Below are 24,573 nucleotides of genomic sequence, written 5' to 3' on the forward strand. Positions count from 1 at the left end.
AGGTAGAATAGGAATTCCAACTGGTAGTTGGTTGAACAAAGGGGTCTAGCTTTTCTCATTTATTCATTTTAGAGAGTGGATCATCTCCTGAAACAAGATTGTCTTACAGAAGCCTTGGCTCTTGCATGGTCTTTCCATGAAGGAAAAGCAAAAGCAGTAGTGGGTAAGTTAACAGAGTACCAGTGTAGTAGACATTGTTTAGAGTGGAAAGAATAAATAATAATAATAATAATAATAAACACTCATAGAATACTTTTTAGCTTAGTGTTCAAGTATTTTATGAACAAGATGTTATCAAACCTTACAGACTTCCATTGAAAAAGGTTAATGACGGGATTTGGAGTTTTAATGTCGCTTTTTAAATTCTTTGATAAGAAGTTACTGTTGGGATAAAAGGGAGGTACACTGATAATGTTATCAGGTCCGGTAGATGGGAGATGGCTCTTATTATGGCATATTATGAAAGAACTCTGGCCATTGAAAGGTACACTTTTTGTTATAATTATGTTTATTGTTAGCACGGGTTGTAAATAGAAGACCACAACAGTTTCGGTCCTTAAGATGTGGACTTTGTTTTTATGCTGGATTTTGCTTCTCTGCAGGATTATCCGGGGATGCCAGTAAGCGAAAGGCTGTTGTTGCAGATCGAGTGAGTATTTTAATAGGGGCTTTACTTGGGCACAGTACAGGTTTGCTTTTGGTATTAGTTAATAATTTGGGGGCATAATTAGGTAAATGGCTACAGTCAAGGAGAGAGTATATAAAAAAAACAAGTCAGATTAGAATTCCCTGGTGTCATCCTGAATGCTTTTAAACTTTCTTATCACCTTTCCTTTTTTCCCTTGCTCACTATGAAGATGATAAAATTGTAAAATAGCCAAAAGACAGCAGAAAGGAGGAGGGAGAAAGCCAAAGATCTGGATTATTTCTGAGCCTAATTAGAGCCCATAAAAAGTTGACATGTGTTAGTTTTCATAAACAGGTGATTATGAGAAATAGAAATACTACATGTGTGTTTGTGTTGCCTGAGGTAGCAGAGAGGGCTATTTTATTATTATTATTATTATTAATTAGCATTAATGCTAATATTTAATGTTGGCTTTGTTTTCCCAATCTAGACTTGGTTGTCTCCATTTATTATATAGTCATTATTCTTTTTTTATTGTGCAAATGCGTTGGTAAAAATTACATTTCAAATTAGTGTAAGCATATAGAAAACATGAATAGAAATCGGTCACTCTTGCAGACTCATGAATAACTTTCTCGGTATCTGCTAAAATACTTCAGGAATTTGTGTTCTGTGTTCTTGAGGGAAAGACCTACAGCAGAGCATTTCTGAAGAGCTTACCTTCAGTTTTTCATTTCCTGAGCAACAAAGATACCACTGAGGTCTAGAACCTGGAGATTAGCAAATTAGTAGTAGCCCTGAGGCTGAAAGAAATTAGTCTGGGGTTAAAAATAATGGGAAATAAGGCACTAAAATTTTAAATTGTATTTTTAATAAAGCTTGATTCTGTATTATTTAGGAAGATCCATGTATTTTTTTTTTTTTAAAGATTTTATTTATTTATTTGAGAGAGAGAATGAGACAGAGAGAGAGAGCATCAGAGGGGGGAGGATCAGAGGGAGAAGCAGACTCCCTGCTGAGCAGGGAGTCCCATGCGGGACTCGATCCCGGGACTCCAGGATCACGACCTGAGCCGAAGGCAGTCGCTTAACCAACTGAGCCACCCAGGCGCCCAAGATCCATGTACATTAAGTATTGAAAAATATTAGAGGTATGTTTTGATTTTCTATACAAGGCTGTTTTCCTTACAGATGGTAGAAATCCTGTTCCACTATGCAGATCGAGCTCTGAAAAAGTGTCCAGACCAGGGAAAAATCCAAGTGATGGAGCAGCATTTTCAGGTACACCTTTGCACATGCTTCTAAGAGACATTGCTATGAATAGGTCTAATACTGCTCCTTCATATTACTTGAGAAGGGGACTTTCCTGTTTTGGTTGAACATTTTTCAGCATTCAGAACTTTATTTCAGGGCTTTTGGAGCATTCTAAATGATGAAATTTTGAAGTAACAGGTCACATGGGAACAGCCGCCTAAAATGTTGTGGAGTGTTGATGCAGTTAGTTACTTAGTGCTATGTGGAAGGAAAGGATGTGTCTATAAGGATGCGTACCTGTGAAGTGACACCTTACAGTGGCTGACACCTTGCTGATAACTAACATTTTTGTTAACTAGGCTAGTTAGAGAAGAGGTGTACTACCAGGGTTTAAATTTAGTTCTAGGAGCACCTGTGACGCAACAACAGATTGGTTACCCCCAGAGAAAGATCTCTACAATAGGTGAATGAAAGGTCTGTAGTTTCTCTTGGAGCTCAATGAAAATGGAAGGCAAGGAACTATTTAAAGACCTGTACAACTTTTATTATGTGAGTTGTACTGTTTGTAGTGATCTCCAGTTATATTTATTGCAAATCTTTGTTTGTCCTTCTCCCATTTTTCGAGCTCCCTCACCTCTCCCTTCCCTGCCTTCACTTTTAACAAAAATCAGAGGGTCAACAAACATTTTCTAAAAAGGGCCCGATGGGAAAATTTAGGCTTTGAGAAGGGGCCATATGGTCTCTCACTTATTCTTCTTTGTTTTCTTTCTTTTTTTTTAAACAGCCCTTAAAAAATTTAAAAACCATTCTTAGCTATGAGCCATTCAGAGACAGGCTGTGGGCAGAACTTGGTCCATATGGCAAGGTACACACCCCTGGCACTGGGCGTACAGTGTGTAAAATAGACATGGTCCTTGCTATCTTAAGTTTGCAATCCAGTCAAAGAATTTTTCTCGTGTACATTAATGGAAATACTTAGAAGAAATCTAGGGGTTTTGGTGTTCTGAAGAGCAGGCACAGCTTATATATTTCCATAACTCCATTCGATGCTAGTAACTTTGGAAGACAAGAATAGATAGTGCAGTTAAGAGCTGGAGGGTATGAGCGGAAGATTTGGTTTCTTGAGCTGTGTTCTTTAATGCTATGGTAGTGGTCTTCTGGCAGAGTAACTTTTATTACTTTTTGGTTGTAGGCTCATTAAATTTATCAGTGAAGTAGAGGAATAAGCCCCAATAAAATTATGAAATCAGATAACTTAGGAGGAAGGCATATGGCAGAAAGAAAGCACTTGGGAACAATACTGTTTGGCACTAATACCTTATATATAAATAAATTTGTATATACCATTGCAGTATATATAGAATACAATATTTTAACAAGGGGATGTCTATTACCAAGAAGTGATGGGATGGTATTTATGAAAGAACTTTGGCCATTGAAAGGTACACTTTTTGGAAAGAAACCTCTAATAGGGAACGCTTGGAGGGCTAATGAGGGGTGTGTGTGTATATGTGTGATACAGAAACCACTGTGCTGGGGAAGAATGTGGCAGAGAGCTGTGAAAGAAGAAAAAGGTGGTGTTCTGGTGGAGAAATGCAAAAGAATCTTGCATGACAGGGACCATAGATGACTGTTTCTAATCCAGGTTATAAAATTTACAGAGAAACAAACTGTAATAGGGATGTGTTCTTTAGATATACATTGGAAGTTTCATTCTGCTAAAAGAGTATCTGCTACAATTTTTGATTAATGATTGAGTCTCCTAGAAGGTAAAGGAAACAGTGGTGGAAACCATTATTCTGGATTTACTTTTTACCAATGATTAGGGAAATAGAATGGATAGACTCTTGAGGGGGAAAAAAATACCACTTTATTTTAAAGATTGTAATAATGTTAAGAAATAAGCTCAGCTTGAATCCTATGTTTTAGAAAGCACATGTTTCAGAAGAAAAATATGGGCACAATCTCATGGTTATAGGCTTCAGAAAACAAATGGGTTCACAAAGAACAGGAAATTCTTAAATTTTGACATAATAACCACAAAAATTCAAAAAGAAAGGAAATGGGGAGGAATGTTGAGGGAAGTATCTGTCTACAAAGCACAGACTAGCTATGAAAGATGGAAGAGAGGCAGATAATCAAAGATATATGTCAAAGGCATCATGAACCTCTAAGACTGTCAGAAAGGAAAATAGTCCCCAGATTGTGCCTACCAAAATGCTGAGGGCTACCCATAAAGGAATTTTGATCAAAATTCACTGAGTATCTACTACATGCCAAGTACTGTGTGAAGTTTTTTTTTAATACAATTTTTATTTAATTCTCACAAAAACCCCATGAAGCCAGATGCTGTTTTTAATCCCCATTGCATGGATGAGGGAAGTTGAGCTGGAAAAAGGTGATTTTCCAAGGTAGCATTGCTGGTAAGTGGTGGGCCAGCACTCCCATCTAGGCCTTTCTGGTTTCAGAGCCCAGCTCCTAAGTAACTGTTGTTTTATACAGTTATTTTCAGAGCAAGTGCAGGGAAAGGATCCATGAGAAAGGGTGACTGATATTAATAGGTGATCAAGAATGAGAATTAGAGCAAACGTCTAACCCATTTAATGTTTACTGTATGGCAGACACTGTTAATGCTTTACACATAGTAACTCATTTCATTCTTTCATAACTCTGTACGGTGGGTAGTGTTGTTATTCACACTTATAGATGAGACTGAGGGACAGAGAGGTTAAGTAACCTGTTCCAGGTCACCCAGTTCATAAATGATAGAGCTGATAACTCCAGTGTGGTTTATGAACATTTTCCATGAGTTCCCTTGAGAACGACCATGTTAAACTCATAAATTACCTTTTTGAAAGGAATATGAGGACAGAATGTTCATGGAATGCCTGTTACATGATACCTTGTTTTCATTAAAGCATTTGTCTAAATTTTCCATTATCCTAATGGCTGAAATAAATTAATGAGTAGTAAATAGATTGGTAAATAGTAAATAGATTTGCAGCTAGATAAACATCCGTACCCAAAAGAGTATTCTTTGGTGACTTAGTATTAATTGCATTTTAGGGCTCTATCATATCCAATTTTTTATAACTGATTTGGATGAAGATATAATGAGTGGCTTGTGAAATTTAGGTGGCACCAAGAATCAAGGTTCAGAATGATCTTGACAAAATGCCATCAAAATTGTTACGAGATGAAATTTAACAAGGATGAACATCAAGACTGCATTAGATCCAAATAATTAAATTACATGAGTACTAGATTGGGAGGATCTTGCTGGATAGGATTTCAGTTGACCACAAACTTAGCATGAGTTAATAGTGTGTGAAGGCCCAGAAAAGGTAAGTAATAGTACTACTGGGCTACCTGTTGGAAATAAAAGTTCTGAGATACTTTATGGACTATTGACAGATTAAGCTACATCCCACAACCAGGATGGTGGGAGATTTAAAGAACAGCATTTGAAAAAAACTATACTGGGTTTGTTTAATCTGATGGCTAAGTAAGTGGAGACATGCCTGCCTTCAGATGATGAAGGCCTCCAATATGGGGGTTTACCATATTGTAGCAGAAGGAAGGCTAGTATCAGTGGGTAGAAATTAGGAGGCGGTGTATTTCAGTTTAAAATTACCTAGGGAAAATGTAAAAGCTCTTGGATTTATGTGCCTCCTACTGTTGAATGTTTTGAAATAGAGGAAGGCCAGCAGACCAAAGACTTTCTTTGTGGGATGGGAAGATCCGATATTCTGTATCAGTGTGAAGCATAACCTCTAATCCAGTTAGTTGAAATTTCTAGTAAGACTGGTTTCTATTTCAGTTAAAATACTGAGAATTTATATTTTACCAGCAGGTGGCACTCGTTGCTGCTGCCTCAATTTTCATCTTTGCCTTTGATGAGGAGCCCCACCTTTTCCTTAGAGTCAGGATATATAATACCATTCAGTATTTTTGCTTTTTTCCAAAGACCAATCAGTATTTTGTCCTTCCTTAACTGTAGAAAATAACTTTGGGATCTTGTAATATTTTTGATAGGCTGTGGCTTTTATTTATCTGAGAAAAGATTTGAACCTATATTTGTATAATAACTAGCAGGATTAAAAAGAATTAAATTCAAGTGTTCTCTGTCTCATACATCTTGAGCCTCACCATTTTCTTCTGGTCAAGTGTTTTGCATCCCAAAACAAAGTCAAACAGCAAACAAATCCCTTCTTAGCCCCATGCCATCCCCAATAGCCTGCTGCCTCTTGTTTGCACGTCCTTTATGGAGCCAAACATCTTGTAAGTGTTGTCTTCATTACTCACCACCCTCTCATTCCATGGCTGTAAATTCAGTGGGCCCCTTTATCCTTACTCTTAGTGGTCCTCAATAGCGTTCAACACAGTTAATGACTTCTTGAAACAGTCTGTCCGTTTGACTTCTCTGGTGTCCTACATGTCAGGTTTTTTCTCTCTCTCTTGCTGCTTACTGGCTTGCTTTGTTCCTTCTTCCTTCTCTCCTTTTAACCAATAACCATTAGAATTCTTCACAATACTCTTTTATTTCGGAGTCAGTGCTCTCAAGATGTTGTCTGGACCATTTATTTCAAAATCACTTGAGAGGATTGGTTAACAGTGCTTTTTCTTGAATTATTTGCTAGGTCTGCTGAATCAGGCTTTCTGGGATTGGTGATCACGATTTGTAATCAGCCCCTGAGGTGACTCTTAAGCAGGTTAAAGTTTAAGAATCATTGCTTTCTCACCCCGTAGGTGATATAGACAAAGGACTATCTTACCAGTATTTCCAACCTAGATTGTTTTCTAAGTTCTGAGATCCATATAGTAAGTTGCCCATTTACATCTCCACTTGGATGTTTTAGAAGTACCTCAAACTCAAGAACATCCCTTCACGAAGCCTTTGCTGATGGCCCCTATTTTAAGTGAATGGATCCACTATATACCTAAAACAAGTTGAATGATTCTTATCTTTCACTCGTTCCTGTCGATTCAGCCCCTTGACTGTGTGCCTACGCTGTTTACATCATGCCATCCATTCTGCCACCATCCTGGTGCAGGTCACTATCATCTCTTGGTATATTACCGTAGCCACTTCCTGTACATATTCTTACTGCACTTTATTCTAGAGAGAAACGTATATCAAGTGTAGACATGAGGCTCTCTGGGTTTTAAGATATTTTAAATTCCCTAGCAGTTTCTGCATTATACATCCTCACCTGTCTCCCCCTAATTCTCTGTATCCCTACCATACTAGAGTTTTCAATTTCTTGACATCCCTATTCTCTCTTAACTCAGAGTCTTTTCCCATGGTGTTCTTTCCACATAAAAATTCTTTCCTGTTTCTTTTTTTTTTTTTTAAAGATTTTATTTATTTATTTGACAGAGAGAGGGAACACAAGCGGGGAGAGTGGGAGAGGGAGAAGCAGGCTTCCCGCTGAGCAGGGAGCCCGATGTGGGACTCGATCCCAGGACCCTGGGATCATGACCTGAGCCGAAGGCAGACGCTTAACGACTGAGCCACCCAGGCGCCCCTTTCCTGTTTCTTTTTAGCTTAACCAGCTCCGGTTTATTTTCAAGTCTGAGCTTAAATGTCACTTCCTCTGACTCCCAGATTAAGTCAGGTGCATTTCTTTGTAAAATACCATGCAATTAAATTACTCACTCAGTATCAGTCTTTCCCAGCTAAACTTTGTAAGTCTAGGAACTGATTTTTCCCAGCATCTGGTTTAGTGCCCTTGACTTGAGAAATATTTTTTTTGACAGATTTTTTTTTAAAAACATGTATTTATGTTGTATACAGTGTTTGTCTTGGGCATATGTGTGTGTTTTTTACGTAGGCTCCACTCCCAACGTGGGGCTTGAACTTACAACCCGAAGATCAAGAGTCACATGCTCTACCGACTGAGCCAGTCAGGCACCTCTTGGGTGTATGTTTTAAATCCAACTCTGGGAGGTTTGAACTGAGAATAGAACTTAGTGTACACAACACAGATGTCTATAATCATGGCTAATATTATTTGTGTGCTGTGTGTCTGGCAAGTATCTCATTTAATCTTCATAACATACTTGAGTAATTATCCATTTTACAGATGTTTATAGGTATAAACAGACACACAGAGGGTTGAATAACTTGCCTAATACCATACAACCAGTAAACAGTAGAATCATGATAGGCACTCAGGCTGTCTGGTTCAAAGAGCCTTTACCCTATACTCTGCTAGGTTTCATGTGCACTTTATATTCTTTGATTATCTCAGACCAATATGTTGTTAAGTAGCTCACTTTGAAAAAGAGAGGACTAAATAATACATAAATTTTAGGAAGATATTGAAATGTGTAAAAAAGTAAAAATACAAAATGAATTCATTTTAGTATAGTCATGGTAATCATATTTGAATGATTGAGGACCATTTTATTCTTCATCTTATGGGTCATCCATAGCATTCAACACAGTTAATGACTTCTTGAAACTGTCCCTTTGGCTTCTCTTCTATCAGAAGTCTCTCCTAACAGTGTTCTAAACTCAGAAGCTTGTCAATTAACTGTGGAAGCAGTTTCATGTATTTTGGGATAGTTTATCTTGCTACACTCCATGTTTGTTTATGAAACAAGGTAGAGGTGTAAATGAACACGAGGCATTTTAATAATATGAAGCAAGCCAATAGGATTTGAAAAATAATATAATTTTAAAAGATCTTAAAAGTAAAGCCTTATATTAATTGTTCTCAGGCTCTCCTTCTTGCTTTATTTTCTCCTCCATGAGAAGCAGGTCATTCAAGGCCATGGTTGTAGCCGCTATTGGCATATGTTTTTGTATTAGGAGTTCGTGCCAAAGAGTGGACAGAGACTAAAAGCTGAACACAGAGTGATGCAATAGGAGCCTCCTTTTCTAACTCCTGCTTCCTTGAGGTGATTTGAGGAAGGGACAACAGTGTTGGTGTCTAGCACACCACCTTATCCCTGAGGCTTGATTAAAATGTTGGTTCTGGGGAGCTAGGTCTTTCCTAGATTTGTTTCGTGATCATACCTGGAAAAAAAGAAGGAAAAGTACACACACAAACACATGTACAGAGGGACACTTATATCTACATAGCTGCCCGTGGTGTTTGTATACTAATACCGGAATATAGCTGCCTGCCTCTGATAGCCCGTGGAGATAGATCTATTGGTCTATGTATGTGTGTGTTTAGGAGTGCTTATCTACTCTGGTAACATATATATATTCCAGGCTTTGTTAAAATTTTGAATCATTTTCAAAGAATGCAGTTTTCATTACCTGACTGACTTCTAGAATACAAATTATGAGAATGAATGCCATTACTCCAAAAAGCAGAGGAATCTGCATTTGCTGTCTCATTTCTTTTCACATTATCCCTATGAAAGAGGGAAAGCCAGAGATGTTATCTTCAGTTGGTAGATGGTAAGATAGTCACAATGCAATAAAATGATCTCTTCACTCATTCAAACAATTGACAGGCTTAAATTTAGGTTTTCTGTCTGTCAGTTCAATGTTTTATTCACATATCTATTGCCTTCTTTAATCTTAAATATATACACTTATCTAACAAGAGAAGTAATTTGCTGTGACCGCTTTATAGCACTGTGCATTGAAGAAGAGATTAGAGAAATATTTACTTTTTCTTTTTTTTTTCTTCTCTTTTTTTAATTTTGGAGACCAGACTTTCAGCCATTTTTCAGAGGCATTCTGCCAGGTTTTGAGACTGAGAGGAATATTCCTAAAGCAGGTATTTCTCACTGTGATTGTGTTGAAAGACTTCAGGCAGATAGCCACAAGCAGCATCCAGCACAGGCTGAACTTAATGGAAGAAGGGTCAGAAGTTTGCATGTAGGCCCTTGATCTCCATGCATAGATCAGGTCTGACTGGATGGACCGAGGTTTTGCTTCAAGAGAAGGACCTGTCCTTTCCCATTTTCCTTTCTTTTAGGACTTTTGTGAGAGCAGCCTTCCCAGTGGGCTAAGTGGGGTGATTGTCTGAGCTTGGGCACCAGATGCTCAGGATGATCGTATACTGGGGCGCCTGGGTGGCTCAGTTGGTTAAGCGACTGCCTTTGGCTCAGGTCATGATCCTGGAGTCCCAGGATCGAGTCCCGCATCGGGCTCCCTGCTCGGCAGGGAGTCTGCTTCTCCCTCTGACCCTCCCCCGTCTCATGCTCTCTCTCTCTATCTCATTCTCTCTCTCAAAAAAAATAAATAAAATCTTTAAAAAAAAAAAAAAGATGATCGTATACTAGTCCTGGAATGTCCGCTGCCTACCTCTGTGCAAAGTTGGGTCTGTGCTTAGTCCTTGCTCCTGGGAGATGGAGAGCTACTGATCCCACCTAGCTTATTTTCAGGCATCTAGGAGATTGCCACCAGGGGTAATCCTCTGGACAGTCTAGTTTGTCTCTTCATAATTAGATACTGGAAAGGAAGGTTTAATATATGGAGATAGATTTGGCTTTAATATTTCATCTTGTTTATAGTTCTAAATGTTCAAAATTAATAAGGACTTGGTTTCTTTAGGAAGCCAGTGAAAGCATTAATTTGAGTAAGATAGCTCTATTTAAGTGAGTTGAGAACTATGTGTATCCTCTTTTTTTAAAATTAATTTTGTCTTGGGATAATTGTAGATTTACATTTAGTTGTAAGAAATAATACAGAGAGATTCCAAGTACCTTTAATGTGGTTTTCCCCAATGGGCACATCTTGTAAAACTATAGTACAACTGTATATAACCAGCATACTGACCCATATAGTAAAGATATAGAACATTTCCATCACCAGAAGAATCTCTCATTTTGCCCTTTTATAGCCACACCTTCTTTCCTCCCACCCTCATCCCCTTCTTAGGCCCTGGCAACCTTTAATTATTTCTATTTATATAATTTTGTCATTTCAAGAAGTTATGTAAATGGAATTATATAGTATGTAGGCTTTAGGGATTGGCTTTGTTTTTTGTTTTTTTTTTTTTAACTCAGCATAATTCTCTGTTGATTCATCTAGGTTGTTGCATCTGTCAATAGTTTGCTGCTTTTTATTTCTGAGTTGTATACCCTTCCTACTCTTCATTTAGAACCACATTACACAGTATTATAATTTTTGCTTCAATCATAAAACATAAGAAAGCTCAAGATAAGGAATGTCTATTACATTTACCCTTGTTGTTGCTATGTTCTTTCTTCTTTCCTGATGTTCCAAGGTGTCCATTCTTGTTTCCTTTCTGTTTAGAAAACTTTCATTAGCCATTCTTTGGGGGTAGTTTTGCTGACAGTAAAGTCTCTTCATCTTAGAATGTCTTGATTGCCCCATCATGCTTCAAGGATATTCCACTGGACTTAGGATTCTAGGTTGACAGTTACTTACTTTCAGCACTTGAAAAATACTGTTTCCACGCAGCTACATGCAAAAATACTCTGACCACCATGGTTTCTGATGAGAAATCCGGTTATTCAAATTGTTTTTCTTATAGGTGTCAACTCTTTCATGCCACTTTGAAGATTTCTGGGTTTTTTCCTTTTTTCTTTAGTTTTCAGAAGTTTGAAAATGTGTTTGGTGTGGATTCCTTTAGATTGATCATACTTGGATAAACCTGCATTGTGTCTTCTGCCAAATTTGGGATATTTTTGGCCATTATGTCTTCAAGTACTTGTTCAGTTCTACTCTTTATCTTTTCTTCTTCTGAGACTCTGATGACACGCTAGGTCTTTTGTTTTAGTCCCATAGGTCCCTGAGTGTCGGTTCATTTTATTTATTTATTTATTTTCAGCCTGTTTTCTCCTTCAGATTGGAAATTTCTGTTCTTTCTTCCAGTTCATTCATTTTTTTCCTCGGAACCACCTATTATGCTATTGAGTCCTTTGAGTTTTTTAAAAATTCAGTTATTGTATTTTTCAGTTGTAAAATTTCCATTTGGTTCTTTTTATATCTTCTATTTCTTTGATCAAACTTTCTATATTTTTATTTGTTTTAAGATTGTAATATTATTGAAGCAGTTTTATCATGGCTGCTTTAAAAATCTTTGTCAGATCATCTGACATCTCTGTCATTTTAATGTTGGCATCTCTTGATTATCACTTTTCAATTCGGTTTGAGATCTTTTTGTTCTTGGTATGATTTGTGATTTCCTCTTGAAACCTAAACATTGTGGTGTTAGGTTGTGAGACTCCAGATCTTATTTAAACTTCTGTTTTAGCTGCTTCCTTCTGATACTGCTCTGACAAGGGAAGGGTTCTACCTTCTTACTGTGAGGTGGGGGTAAAAATACAGGTTCCCTTCCATTGATACCTGATAGAGGGTGCTCATCCTCACTGCTGGACAGAGATGAGAGTTCTCCTTACTAAGTCTTCTCTGATACTTCACTGGACAGGGATAGGAATGCCTCATTACTGTCCCTATGTGGCCTTCATTGACGCATGGTGAGAGTAGCATCACTACCACTGGATTGGGCATTGGTGAAAGTTCTGATTCTCTTATAAGTCTCCTCTGACACCACCCCTTGGGCCTCATGACATGAATTCCACTAGCACTCTCTATGTGGGAGGAGGAGGGATTGGTCACTGCCTTGTTGGGATTGAAAGTCCTCACTTTCTTAGACTTCTCTGGTACCATCCTGCTCAGTGGAGGGAGAACTGGGGTACCTTGTTATATGCTGTGGAGGATGGAAATCTAGTTTTTCCACGCAGCTTTTGCTGACATGGGTGGGTGTATTAGTCAAGGTTTTCCAGAGAAACAGAACCAATAGGAGATATATATATAGATCTCTCTCTCTCTCTCTCTCTCTCTATGTATATATATATAGAACCACATCACACAGTATTAAAATTTTTGCTTCAACCATAAAAAGTGTGTGTGTGTGTGTGTAGAGAGAGAGAGAGAGATGATGATGATGATGATAAGGAACTAGCTTACTTGATTCTGGAGGCTGAGTAGTCCCAAGATTGTCAGTTGGAAAGCTGGAGACTCAGGAGAGCTAATGTGTAGTTCCAGTCCAAGTCTTGAAGGCTTGAGAACCAGGAGAGTCAATGACGTAGTTCCAGCCTGAAAGCTGGCAGGCTTGAGACCCACGAAGAGCAGATGTTTCTGCATTCTTAGGGAGGGCAACCTGCTATACTGAATCTACTGATTCATATGTTAATCTCATTTAAAAATTTGCATACAGACACACCAGAATAATGTTTGACCAAATATTTAGGTACATTGTGGTCCAGCTGACTGGACACATGGACACATAAAATTAACCGTCACGGTGGGTATGGGGCCACGGTTTTTTTCTGTGGTATTTGGCCAGAATAGAGCAGATTTTTTTTTTTTTTTTTTTTTTTTTTTTTTTTTTAGAGCAGATGTAAGTTTTTTTGTTTTTTTTTTCCTCTCTTGCAAGATTCCTCCTTTTCTGTTTTTTTGGCTAGAGAGAGTAGCTTTCATTAGAAAGTAGCTTTCATGAGCCTTTTTCTGCCTGTGTGCATGGGCATCTCCTGGCTGCCAAACTTCTTTAGTTCCAAGTCTGGGATATATGGTAAAAAGGAACCAGGGAGCTCACCACCGTGTCGTTCCTTAGATCCCTAGTAGGTCTGCCTTCTTCCATCTTTCAGAGTCTTCTGTTTGTGTTGTATATATTGTCCAGGGTTTTTAGTTACATTAGTAGGAGAGATAAGGACAAATATGTCTGCTCTAGTTCCCTAGAAGTGGAAATCTCCTATGTGTCCTCTTTTCAAGGCATTTCAAGGTTCCTTGGATAACGAAAGAGAAGGGAGTGAGCAGAAATTTAGAACTGGAGAGAGTTTAGGCCAAGAGAACTAAGAAGTGCTGCAGGGAATGGAAGTTGGTGAGTGGCACATAGTAGAGATTCATAAAGAAGTAATTAAAGTCTACACATGTATTCTAAGACTAAACCACTTGTAATAGTGTCACAATTCTTAATTTTTAATCTTAGTTCTCTGCTTAAGGCCCCTTCAGTGGTTTTCCATTACGTTAGAATAAAGTCCAGAATCTTGCACATTGTCCCTTCCTCATCCAGTGCCAGTCTTTGCTTTCTGTGCTCTGGTCACACTATCTCTCTGTCTTCAAGGTTCTCTACGGTCTCTTATGTCTGGACTCTCCTTCAAGTTACTGTTCCCTCTCACTGGATGGCATGTTCTTACCTATAGTTTGGTTGGTTACTGCTGTCTCTCAGATATTCATTTAAATGTCCCATTCCAAGAAAGGCCAACTTAGGTGAGGCCTCCTTGCTATAAGTTTCCCTGGCATTTCATATTTCCCCTCTCTCCACTGTCATCAACTTCATTGTTAACTACTTTAAAAAAATCTTTGTACCAAACTATAAGATATGTATGTTTTGTTAAATCTGTATCATTAACACCTAGCAATGTCCCTGGTCTATAGTGGATGCTTTATATAAATATAAATATGGCTTAGACATATTTGTGTATATCCTTGTCTCTATGTTATAGCTTCTTATTTCTGTAATGTTGAGGTTGACTATACATTGTTGTATTACCTGTGTCCTTTTTTAAACATTCAATTTAATTTTTTGTATTAATTATACATTTGTATGATTTAAAAATCAAAAAGTATAAAAATGTATACAGTGAAAAGTCTGTCTCCACCCTGATGCCATCTGCCCAGTTCCCACCTGCCTCTCACCATTGCAACTAACTTTTTATGCATATTTCCAGATTTTCTTTACATAAATACAAGCAAATATACACAGCTTTAACCACCCACCCATTCATATTTTTCCTTTTTTAACACAAATAATAGGAAACTATATTTGTGATTTTGTAATGTTTTCCCACTTAGTATATCTTGGAGATTTTTTTATATTGGTTCATGGAGAATGTCTTTTTTTCACTTTGGTGGTTGCATAGTATTTATTTTTTTATGCTATTGTAAATAGTATTTTTTTTTTAACTTCAGTTTCAGCTTGTTTCTAGTATATGGAAATGCAGCTGATTTTAGTATATTGAACTTCCATCCTGCAATCTTGCTAAACTCCTTCTTTATTAGCTCTAATAATTCTTTGTATATTCCACCAGATTTTCTACATAGATAATCATGTTGTCTGCAAATAAAGACAGAATTATTTCTTCTTTTCCAATCTGGATGTCTTTTATTTCTTTCTGGCCTTATTCCACTGGCTCTAGTATGACCTCCACTGTGATGCTGAATAGAAATTTTGAGAGTTGACATCCTTGTCTTTTTTTTTTTTTTTTTTAAAGATTTTATTTATTCATTTGACAGAGACACAGCGAGAGAGGGAAGACAAGCAGGGGGAGTGGGAGAGGGAGAAGCAGGCTTCCCACTGAGCAGGGAGCCCGATGCGGGGCCAATCCCAGGACCCTGGGACCACGACCTGAGCTGAAGGCAGACGCTTAACGACTGGGCCACCCAGGCGCCCCGACATCCTTTCTTGTTCCGGTGTCAGTGGGAAAGCATCAGTCTTTGATTTATAAATTTGATGCTAGCTATAGTTTTTCAAAGATGCCCATTATCAGGTTGAGGAATTTCTATTCTTAATTTCCTGAGATTCTCTTATTTTTAGGAACAAATGCCATTGACTTTTGTCAAATTGTTTTTCTGTGTCCATAGAGGTGATTATATAATGTTTTTTTTTAATTTGTTAATAGGGTGAATTGTATTGATTGATTTTTGAATGTTAAATCAACCTGGCATACCTGGGATAAAGTCATGTGGTTAATATATATCATCTGTTTTATAAGGACATCTGTGTTCATGAGGAATAATGATCTTTTCTTTTCTTGTAATGTCTTTGTGTAGTTCTGGTATTGGTGTAATCCTGGCCTCATAGAATTATTTGTGAATTATTCCCTGCTTTTCAACTTTATGGAAGAGTTTATGTAGAATTGGCATTGTTTCTTCCTTAAATGTTTAATAGAATTCACCATTGAAAGTATCAAGGCCTTGGGTTTTCTTTGTAGGAAGGTTTTTAACTACCAGTGCAAATTTTTAGGAGGTTATATATTTCTTCTTGAGCAGGGTTGGTGTTTTCTATCTTTAAAGAAATTGGGCCACTTCATCTAAGTTGTCAAACATATTGGGAAAAAGTTGCTCATGACATTTTAATTACCCTTTTTATGTCTGGAGAATCTGTAGTGATGTCATCTTGTCATTCTTTATTTGGTTAATTTCTAATTTAATTCCATTGTGTCAGAACATACTTTGTATGACTTGAATCTTTTTAAATTTGAAACTTGTTTTATGGCCTAAAATACATCATCTATCTTAGTAAATGTTCTGTGTACTTGAGAAAAAATGTATATTTTGATGCTGTTGGATGGAGTGTTCTAAAAATATCAATTTACAGATTTATTTAAGGCTATCAGTTCAATATGTATCACTTTCATTATTTTATATATAATCTTCAACTTGGTATTCTTTCGAAGAGTTTTAGAGAAAGTTTATTTTTATTTTTATTTTTTTTAAAGATTTTATTTATTTGAGAGAGAATGAGAGAGAGAGAGCATGAGAGGAGGGAGGGTCAGAGGGAGAAGCAGACTCCCTGCTGAGCAGGGAGCCCGATGCGGGACTCGATCCCGGGACTCCAGGATCATGACCTGAGCCGAAGGCAGTTGCTTAACCAACTGAGCCACCCAGGCGCCCGAGAAAGTTTATTTTTAAGTGGATAAAGCACCTTATTTTCTGATAGGTGATTACTTTCTGGTTTTATTGTATCATGATCAGGTAGTGTGTGTACTAATGCTACCTTTTGAAGTTTATTTGGATTTTCTCTGTGGCACAGGATATGGTCAGTTTTCATTAGTATTCAATGAGCATTTGAAATACAGTGCTTTGTGTGTTTTCACAGAGAATAGTTCATTATCAATCAGATTTTTTATAGACCTTTTAAATCCTTACTCATTGTTTTCCACCTGATTTCTCATGGATGGTGAGAAGTAAAGTGCCTTTTGGATTGTGCTCTTTTCTCTATTTTTCCTTCCATCTTGTGCTTTATGAATGTTAGCATTGTATAATTTAGTATGTACTATAGAGTAATTTAGCTTATAGAAATAAGTTTATCTTCATTATGATTTATTTATTCATGTAATTGCCCCTTTAGCCTGAATTTTAGTTTATCTGATAGAAATATCACACCTTTGATTTTTCTTTGCATGGTATACTTTTTCCTATCCTTTTATTTTCAGTCTTTCTGGATCACTTTGTATTTGTATTTGTTTACTACATAGAACTGGGGGTTTGCTTTTTTGAGATTTTAGATTTTTTGCTTTTTTCAGATTTTATTCTGAAAATCTTAAGTGAGGTAAGCCAAATGTATTTTGTTTTTATTTTTTTAAGGAAGCCTTTCACCACTTACTCTGTTTTTATTTGTGCATGTACTTCTGATATTTGGGAATGTGTATTTAATTCCAATGATTACCTTTAGGGTTATAGCTAAAGGTATAGTTCCCTTGATCCTCTATTTCTTTGGGCACTGTTCCTTGCAGTGATAAAATTAGCATTATATTTTCTTTTTCCTTTCACCTCAACTCCTCCTTCATTACCACATTTTAACCATTATCTCAGTATTTGCTTTTATACTGTTAAAACAGGCTTTTAATTCCAATTTTAATTGAGATTTAAAGGTTATCTTTTGACTACTACCTTACAGATGAAGCCAATGAATCTTTTCTACCTCCCACCTTCTTTACTTTCTCCTCCCTGTCTGTCTTAATATAAATCTTTTACTCATCGTCAGAGGATATCAGTTTGTTTTACTTTTGCTGTTAAATGTAGTTCTTGCTTATCACCAGAGTTTTTGCTGTGGTCTCCCTGGCCATTTCTTGGTTGCTGAAGCTGTTTCATGAAGAAAGGTTCAGGAAAACAATATTCTTTTGAGTTGTTACATTTTCATATTGTTGGACTCTAGTTTTTGTTTTGAAAAACATTTGGCTTTTCTTAAGGATCTTGAAGATACTGCTCTATGACATTCCGGCATTGAATATCACTGTGGGGGAAATCCTAGGCTAGGCAGATGTTCCCTGCCTCCCCCCCCCCCCCCCCATAATTAACTGATGATTTCTTCTGGCTGTTTCTTTACTTGTTGGAATCCAGAACTTGACTGCACTGGGTCTCGGTGTAACCATTCTACGCCATTTTTTCCCTAGCATATGATGTGTTCTTTCAGTATCTAAATTTAAGTCTTTCTCGTGCACGCACTCTCTCTCTCTCTTTTTTTTTTTTTTTAACTTTCAGGAAAGTTTTCTTGAATTGTATCTTGAACTGTTTGTTCTATTGCACTGCTGGAGTTTTCTTATTCAGGGATTCCAGTTATACATACATTGACGTTTTCTCTTTCATTTCCTCCCCCTTCCTCCCTTGTCCTCTTTCCTTCCCCCTCCTGTTTCTCTCCCTCCCTTCTTCTTACACACCACCAAATACTTCCTTCACTACTCATTTGTCTGCAGGCTAGATGTCACCCATCACTGTACTTACTGTTTAATTAGGAAGATAAAACATCCTCTTATTAAAGATACCAATGATATCCAAATTTCTAAATGCAATAAACACTTTTCAGATCTTATCCATCCTCAGTGCTGTATTAAACAGTGATGATCAGTCACCTTTCCTTTTTGAAGTTCTGTATCCTTTAGCTATCTGTGACTGTGTGCCCTTCTGATTTTCATATCTTTATGGTTGTTCTTGAGTTGGATTTTGTTTCTATCCTTTGACCATATCATAACTATTAGTCTTAGAATTTAGTTCTTTGTCCACTGGTTTCTAGCTCTATCTATTATCCTGGGACAGGTTTATTCATATACATTGTTTCCTCTTATGACTTAGAAATCTATAATTCTTTTTTTTTTTTTTTTAAGTAATCTCTACCCTCAGCATGGGGCTCGAACTCACAACCCTAAGATCAAGAGTTGCACGCTCTGCCGACAGAGCCAGCCAGGCACCCCTAGAAATCTATAATTCTAACCCTGATGTTTTAGATTACTGAATTTCTGATTATTCAACATCAAAGTAAAGATGTTCCTAAAATCTGCCATAGTCCAAACTGCACTTAGCTTCTTTCTTCTAACACTTCTACCTACATTTCTTATCTCATTTGTGACATCTTCACTTCACTCAACCATCACTTAAGCTAGAAACTTAGGGGTTATCATAGACTCCTTCCTATACCGTCCAGCCCACAACCAATCTGTCACCAAGCTCTAGTTTTACTTTATAAATATCTCCTAATTCTGTCTGCTGTTTTTTAGGTCTACCATCACAACCCTAGTTTAGTCCCCATTTCACTTTGACTGCTGTGTAATAGCCTTCTACCTTCAGTCTTGGTTTTCCAGATCTTCCCATCATAAAATCACTTGAGTCATCTGTGCTCAGTGTATGAATCTGATGATTTCACTCTCCATTAATCTCTCTAGTAAGTGTATCCTTAGTACTTAGTACTAGGCCAAGCACTTCTTTAATTTTTGCATTTAATAATTTTAAATATATTTAATAGTTTCTCATAATACTTAAAGTGTTAGGAGTCTACCTCTGCTATTTATAGTTTCTGTTGCTGTTTACTCATGGTGAATTATTTCATGTGGTGCTTTAAAATTTTTTGTTTTGAACATCAGTCGAACTTATTTTGCCTGTGTTAAGTACTGTCTCCAGAGAAATTTTGAATTTGCTTTTTTCAAGTGCCCCAGAGTATCCTTTTTCAGAATCATCTTTTAGGTTAATTTCTTGGCTTGATTTTTCCTATCCTAAGGAGATAGTGTAAATTCAAATTTCAAATCCACCTACAAGCAGGATATTGGTTATAGATTCTTACAGAGTACAAATTTACCCCCACTGAGTCCAGGCTGAGACAGACGATCTTTCTTGTCATCTTCCTGTGCTTATAGGCAGATTTCCCTCCCTCTTTTCTTTTCACTAAGGATGTAGCTTTTCAAGAATCCTGGTTTTAGGGGGCTCCTGGGTGGCTCGGTCGGTTAAGCGTCTGCCTTCAGCTCAGGTCATGGTCCCAGGGTCCTGGGATTGAGCCCCGCATCGGGATCGAGCCCTGCATCGGGCTCCCGGCTCCGCGGGAAGCCTGCTTCTCCCTCTCCCACTCCCCCTGCTTGTGTTCCCTCTCTCGCTGTGTCTCTCTCTGTCAAATAAATAAATAAAATCTTAAAAAAAAAAAAAAAAATCCTGGTTTTAGGAAGATCTTTTCTTCAGTCTCTTATGTTGCAAGGGTCTAAGGTCTCAGCTTCTTTCTGGCATTAAAACCCAGCTCTTAATGTGACCAACAAATGTATAAGACAGTCTCAGTAACAGCTTAGGGCTTATTGCTTTGGTTTTCAGTTCCCTTTTCATTTTTAGACTCGTATTGCCCTTACTTTCTTAGGAGCTCAGCTGTGTATTGTAAGGAATGTTTATTAAATTTTCCCCCAGCATTTCTAGGGAGATTTTTTTCCCTCCAGATTATCTGGCCCACTGTATTCTCATACAGGGTTGACACTTGCTGTAGCTCTAACACTTTTCACATTTTTCACATGATCTAACACTTTTCAATTATTTTAGTTCCTGTTTTTGAAGAATCTAAATAAGATTTTAAATCCTGTTGTAAGGAATATTGATGACTAAAGGAAGCAAATGGAATCTTTTCAGGGTTGTAGGTCCTTCTGATACCTCTCTCAAATAGTAAGGGTTCCTCAGTTTTATTTGTTTTGCCAAACAAGTGTTAGCATGTAGTATTCTGTTCTTCACATAGTGCCTTCTCCCCTGGTGGGATTTTTTCTACCTAGAACTTAGACCCTCTAGGATTTTTTTTTTTTTTTTTTAAAGGAAGCCATTTCCCTGCAGCCAGCAGAAAATGAAAGAGTACTACTGAAATCTAATGCTTGGTTACTTGACAATTTCCAGGAATAATAAGCTTCTGTTTCTCCCTCAAACTGTTTCTCTTGAAAAAGGCCAAAATTATGGGTTGTCATTCACTTGATACAAGTCTATACAAGATGAATTTAAAGCAATCAAAATGTTATGAAACCGAGAAGTTAAATCAACCTTAAAATAGCTGGTTTGGAGGATTGTGACAAAATATGGACAGCCTTAATCACCTGAGCCACCAACAGGACCAGCTGTATTCTATTATCAATCTGATATATTTTCTTCATATTTTTTTCTTTTTCTTTGCAAATTTTCTTTATTAAGGTTGTGAGATAAATACATAGTTTTCACCTAAAGTTTGTTATGTTGTTGTAAACTCTTTGTAAATTAGTAATATTACATAGTATTTTATTTAAACAGCAAATTTACTTAACGACTTTCCCATGTTGTATATTTAATTCCGATTTCTTCCTCTCCTCCCTCTTCTCCTGCTACTTCTGTTATAGATCTGCAGTGAATACCTAAAAATGCATTAAACTTTTTTTTTTTCTTAAATGTATTTAGGATAAATTTCCAGATAGAATTACTGGGTAAAAGTCTTTTCACATTTTTAAGATTTTTGACACATAGGGCGCCTGGGTGGCTCAGTTGGTTAAGCGACTGCCTTCGGCTCAGGTCATGATCCTGGAGTCCCGGGATCGAGTCCCGCATCGGGCTCCCTGCTCAGCAGGGGGTCTGCTTCTCCCTCTGCCCTCTTCCCTCTCGTGGTCTCTGTCTCTCATTCTCTCTCTCTCAAATAAATAAATAAAATCTTTAAAAAAAAGAAAAAAGATTTTTGACACATAGTGCCAAATTACTTACCAAAAGCATGGTATAAAGTTATATTCTCCCAACAATTTACCAGTGTCTTAAGCAGACCACTTTGATTATGTCGAACCAGGGGTCCATGGGACAGAGGTGTGGTGCTGATAGTTTCTTTATGGTTTTTCTTCAGGACATGGTGCCTGTCATCGTTGATTACTGCCTGCTGTTGGAGCGAAAGTAAGTATACAGTGCCTGTCAGGTTCAATTATTTTGAACCCAGATTGCCTCTTGTTTATATTATAATTTACTGTTATGAAGTCTGTCAATTTGGGATTTTTTTTTAAGAAAGTTTAATTTACAGAAATTTGATTAACAATTTCCGGTCCATTTACCTAGTAAAACTAACTTTTCCAAAATAGATGCTGTGGGTTTATCAGCTATATGTTTGTGTGGCCGGATAGTGGAGGCAAACATAGCTAACAAAAGAGCAATCCTACTAAAAGATCTTAAAAGTAAAAGTGTATGATTCATTTTCTGTAAATATATCCTCTTTTATGAACTATCACTAAAACAGTTTTATACACCACCCAAAAAAGGGCAAAATTCAGAGTGCTTCTGGTGTTGGTTTTTAGAGCCTTTTGTTGAAAAGATAGCAGTGTAAATACACTTTGATTTGGCTTTGTTGGTTTAAATAGTAACTGTATAAATTAACCAACCTTTGCTAGTTCACAGTTTTTTCACACTTAAAATAATAGCTCCTCTCTTGCCAGGTATTGTTGTAGGCCCTTTACATTAATTTATCTAATTTTTATAACAGTGAGGTAGGTATTATTATCCTCTTCATTTTACATAGGCGGTTCCAGAGGCAGAAAGCCATTAAAGAACTTGGCCAAAGCTAACTCACACTTCTTTTGAGGAGCAAAGATGGGATTCCAATTCAGGCAGTCTGGCTCCTGAGTTCTTGCTTTTAACCTTAAACTAGTTTGTTTCTGAGTGGTAGACAACTGTGAGGATCCAGTGCAGATACTCCTAAAACCCTGTACAGCACTGACCTGACTCATGAATTTATGTTCAGGTAGCCTGAATCATAAAACATTGGATCATACTTTGAAAGTATGAATGTATATGAATGTTATCAAGAGGGCAGTTATTTGCTATGTCAGACCATTAAGTCATGAAGAGCTATAGTTTCTGTTAAGTCCATTCCAATGTTTCAGCTATACAGTGTTATATGTTACTATCCATTGGAGTATGTTGTGTTCATGGTTGGGATATCGGTGAAAACATTGCTTTATGTTACTCATTTTCTCCTCTATGAGGGCCTAAGGGAAAAATTTCCCTCAGGTCTACTGCCAGAAATACTTTTGCGTCTCCTGAACAGCTAGTTCACTTTTAGCTAATGGGCAGTGAATTGTATTGCTAATTAACTTTCCTAGAAAGCTAAGAGCCATGATAGCTTTTCATAACTTGGTTTTCTCTTTACCCCACTTTTCATACTCCCTTACTTTTATTTATCTTTATTTTTTTAAAGCAGCTCAATAGTTTATGGATCAGTTTTACATATTTAATCCTCATAATTGCAGTGTAAGGTAATGTTTTTCTCATTTTCAGATGAGGAATTTGAAATGTAGAGATGTTCCTAATACTAATAAGTACTGGAATCAACCCAAATCTTCAAGTTGACATAATTATGAGATAAAATAAAGTACCTAAGACTGAATTTTGTTTAGAGTAAGAAGGCATATCTTTGTAAAATGGATTATTTCCACCTAGAATGGTACCTGGCACAAAGTAGTTATCCAGTACCTGATGGATGAATTAATGAAATAATTCTGCCTCTTGGTTTGCAGGGTGACTTACCTTGAATATGTGAATACTACTCTCACAGTGATGTAAAGTTAAAATGGTCCTACTAGTTGTAAGATGAAGGATTATATAGGGAAAATGAAAAAATAGGTTCATTCTTTCAGAAATACTCATTTCCAAAATTTTCTGAAAGAGAAGCTTTTCTTTTTTATATGATTTGAAAAAGAAATATTTCCAATTTTATGTAATCTATGGACTGGCTGAGAATGCAATAATTACTTCATTAAATCATAGCCTATAACCTGGAAGATAAGATCTGGTCTAGATTTTTACCAAATTAGGATCTATTTATTATTTTTTTGCTTTTACCAACTTCTTTCTTTCCGTTAAATTTCCCTGACTCCTTAGCATGTTCTCTCCTGGGCTGTGTCAGAAACAAATACAGCATTTGTTGTTGGAGATCTCAGAGAAAAATACCAGCAGTTATAATATATACCTAACCTCCAAAGGGAAGGAAGATCTCAAGGGTCCTTTTCCCAGCTCTTCCCTCTCTCTCTCCTTCCTCCCACTCATACATACTAGATATACTAGATACACTCATACATGCCTAGATCCAGGGCCAGGGATATTTTCCTGGGACCGTAGTGTAAATAGTATGACTTCCTTCTCTCTGGATTCCATTTTCAAAGGCTGAAGACCAGGGCGCCTGGGTGGTTCAGTCGGTTAAGCGTCTGCCTTTGGCTCAGGTCATGATCTCAGGGGCCTGGGATCAAGCCCTGAGTTGGGCTCCCTGCTCAGCGGGGAGCCTGCCTCTCCCTCTCCCCCTCCACCCTGTTCATACTCTCTCTCTCAAATGAATTAAAAAAAAACAAAAACAAAAACTTCAAAGGCTGAGGACCGGATTGTACTAGAACCTGCTTCTGCTTGGGAGTAGTCCAGCATATGTGTTCTTAACTATCTTTCCCCCACTTTTTCTGTTCTCAAGATTTTAGTAAGGGCAGCAGGGACAGGGCAGCATTCCCAGCAATGTAAGAAATGCGATACTAGTTATTGGGTCAAATGTTACCTTTTGTGTTCTAGACTGTGTACTTTTATGCTTGCTTAGTTCTCACCATCCTGGCTTTTCTTTTTCATCAGAAAGATCCCATATATGGGGTCAAATAGGCCAGTTGATCAACCTCAATTCTTTGTGTCTAGGTCATCTTTCAGTCTCCTTCCATTCCAGACATGCAATGATTAAAGATAGATTAGATATGAAAACTCTATAT

At 37.2% G+C, this 24,573-nt stretch overlaps 1 protein-coding gene across 6 annotated transcripts in view; it reads left to right on the forward strand.

Annotated features, from left to right (window-relative positions):
- The window catches only part of VPS8 (VPS8 subunit of CORVET complex), a 244,539-nt gene that overhangs the window by 60,880 nt on the left and 159,086 nt on the right, over positions 1 to 24,573 (forward strand). For all 6 annotated transcript variants that reach the window (XM_081830850.1, XM_081830876.1, XM_081830874.1 and 3 more), the window contains 4 exons: positions 73 to 163; positions 603 to 649; positions 1,819 to 1,908; positions 21,690 to 21,736. In XM_081830850.1, the coding sequence (XP_081686976.1) occupies positions 73 to 163; positions 603 to 649; positions 1,819 to 1,908; positions 21,690 to 21,736 (275 nt within the window). The remainder of the gene's footprint in view (positions 1 to 72; positions 164 to 602; positions 650 to 1,818; positions 1,909 to 21,689; positions 21,737 to 24,573) is intronic.

The sequence above is a fragment of the Leptonychotes weddellii genome, chromosome 1 (assembly GCF_054177405.1).
Source record: "Leptonychotes weddellii isolate Sample4059 chromosome 1, ASM5417740v2, whole genome shotgun sequence".
Taxonomy (NCBI): Eukaryota; Metazoa; Chordata; class Mammalia; order Carnivora; family Phocidae; genus Leptonychotes; species Leptonychotes weddellii.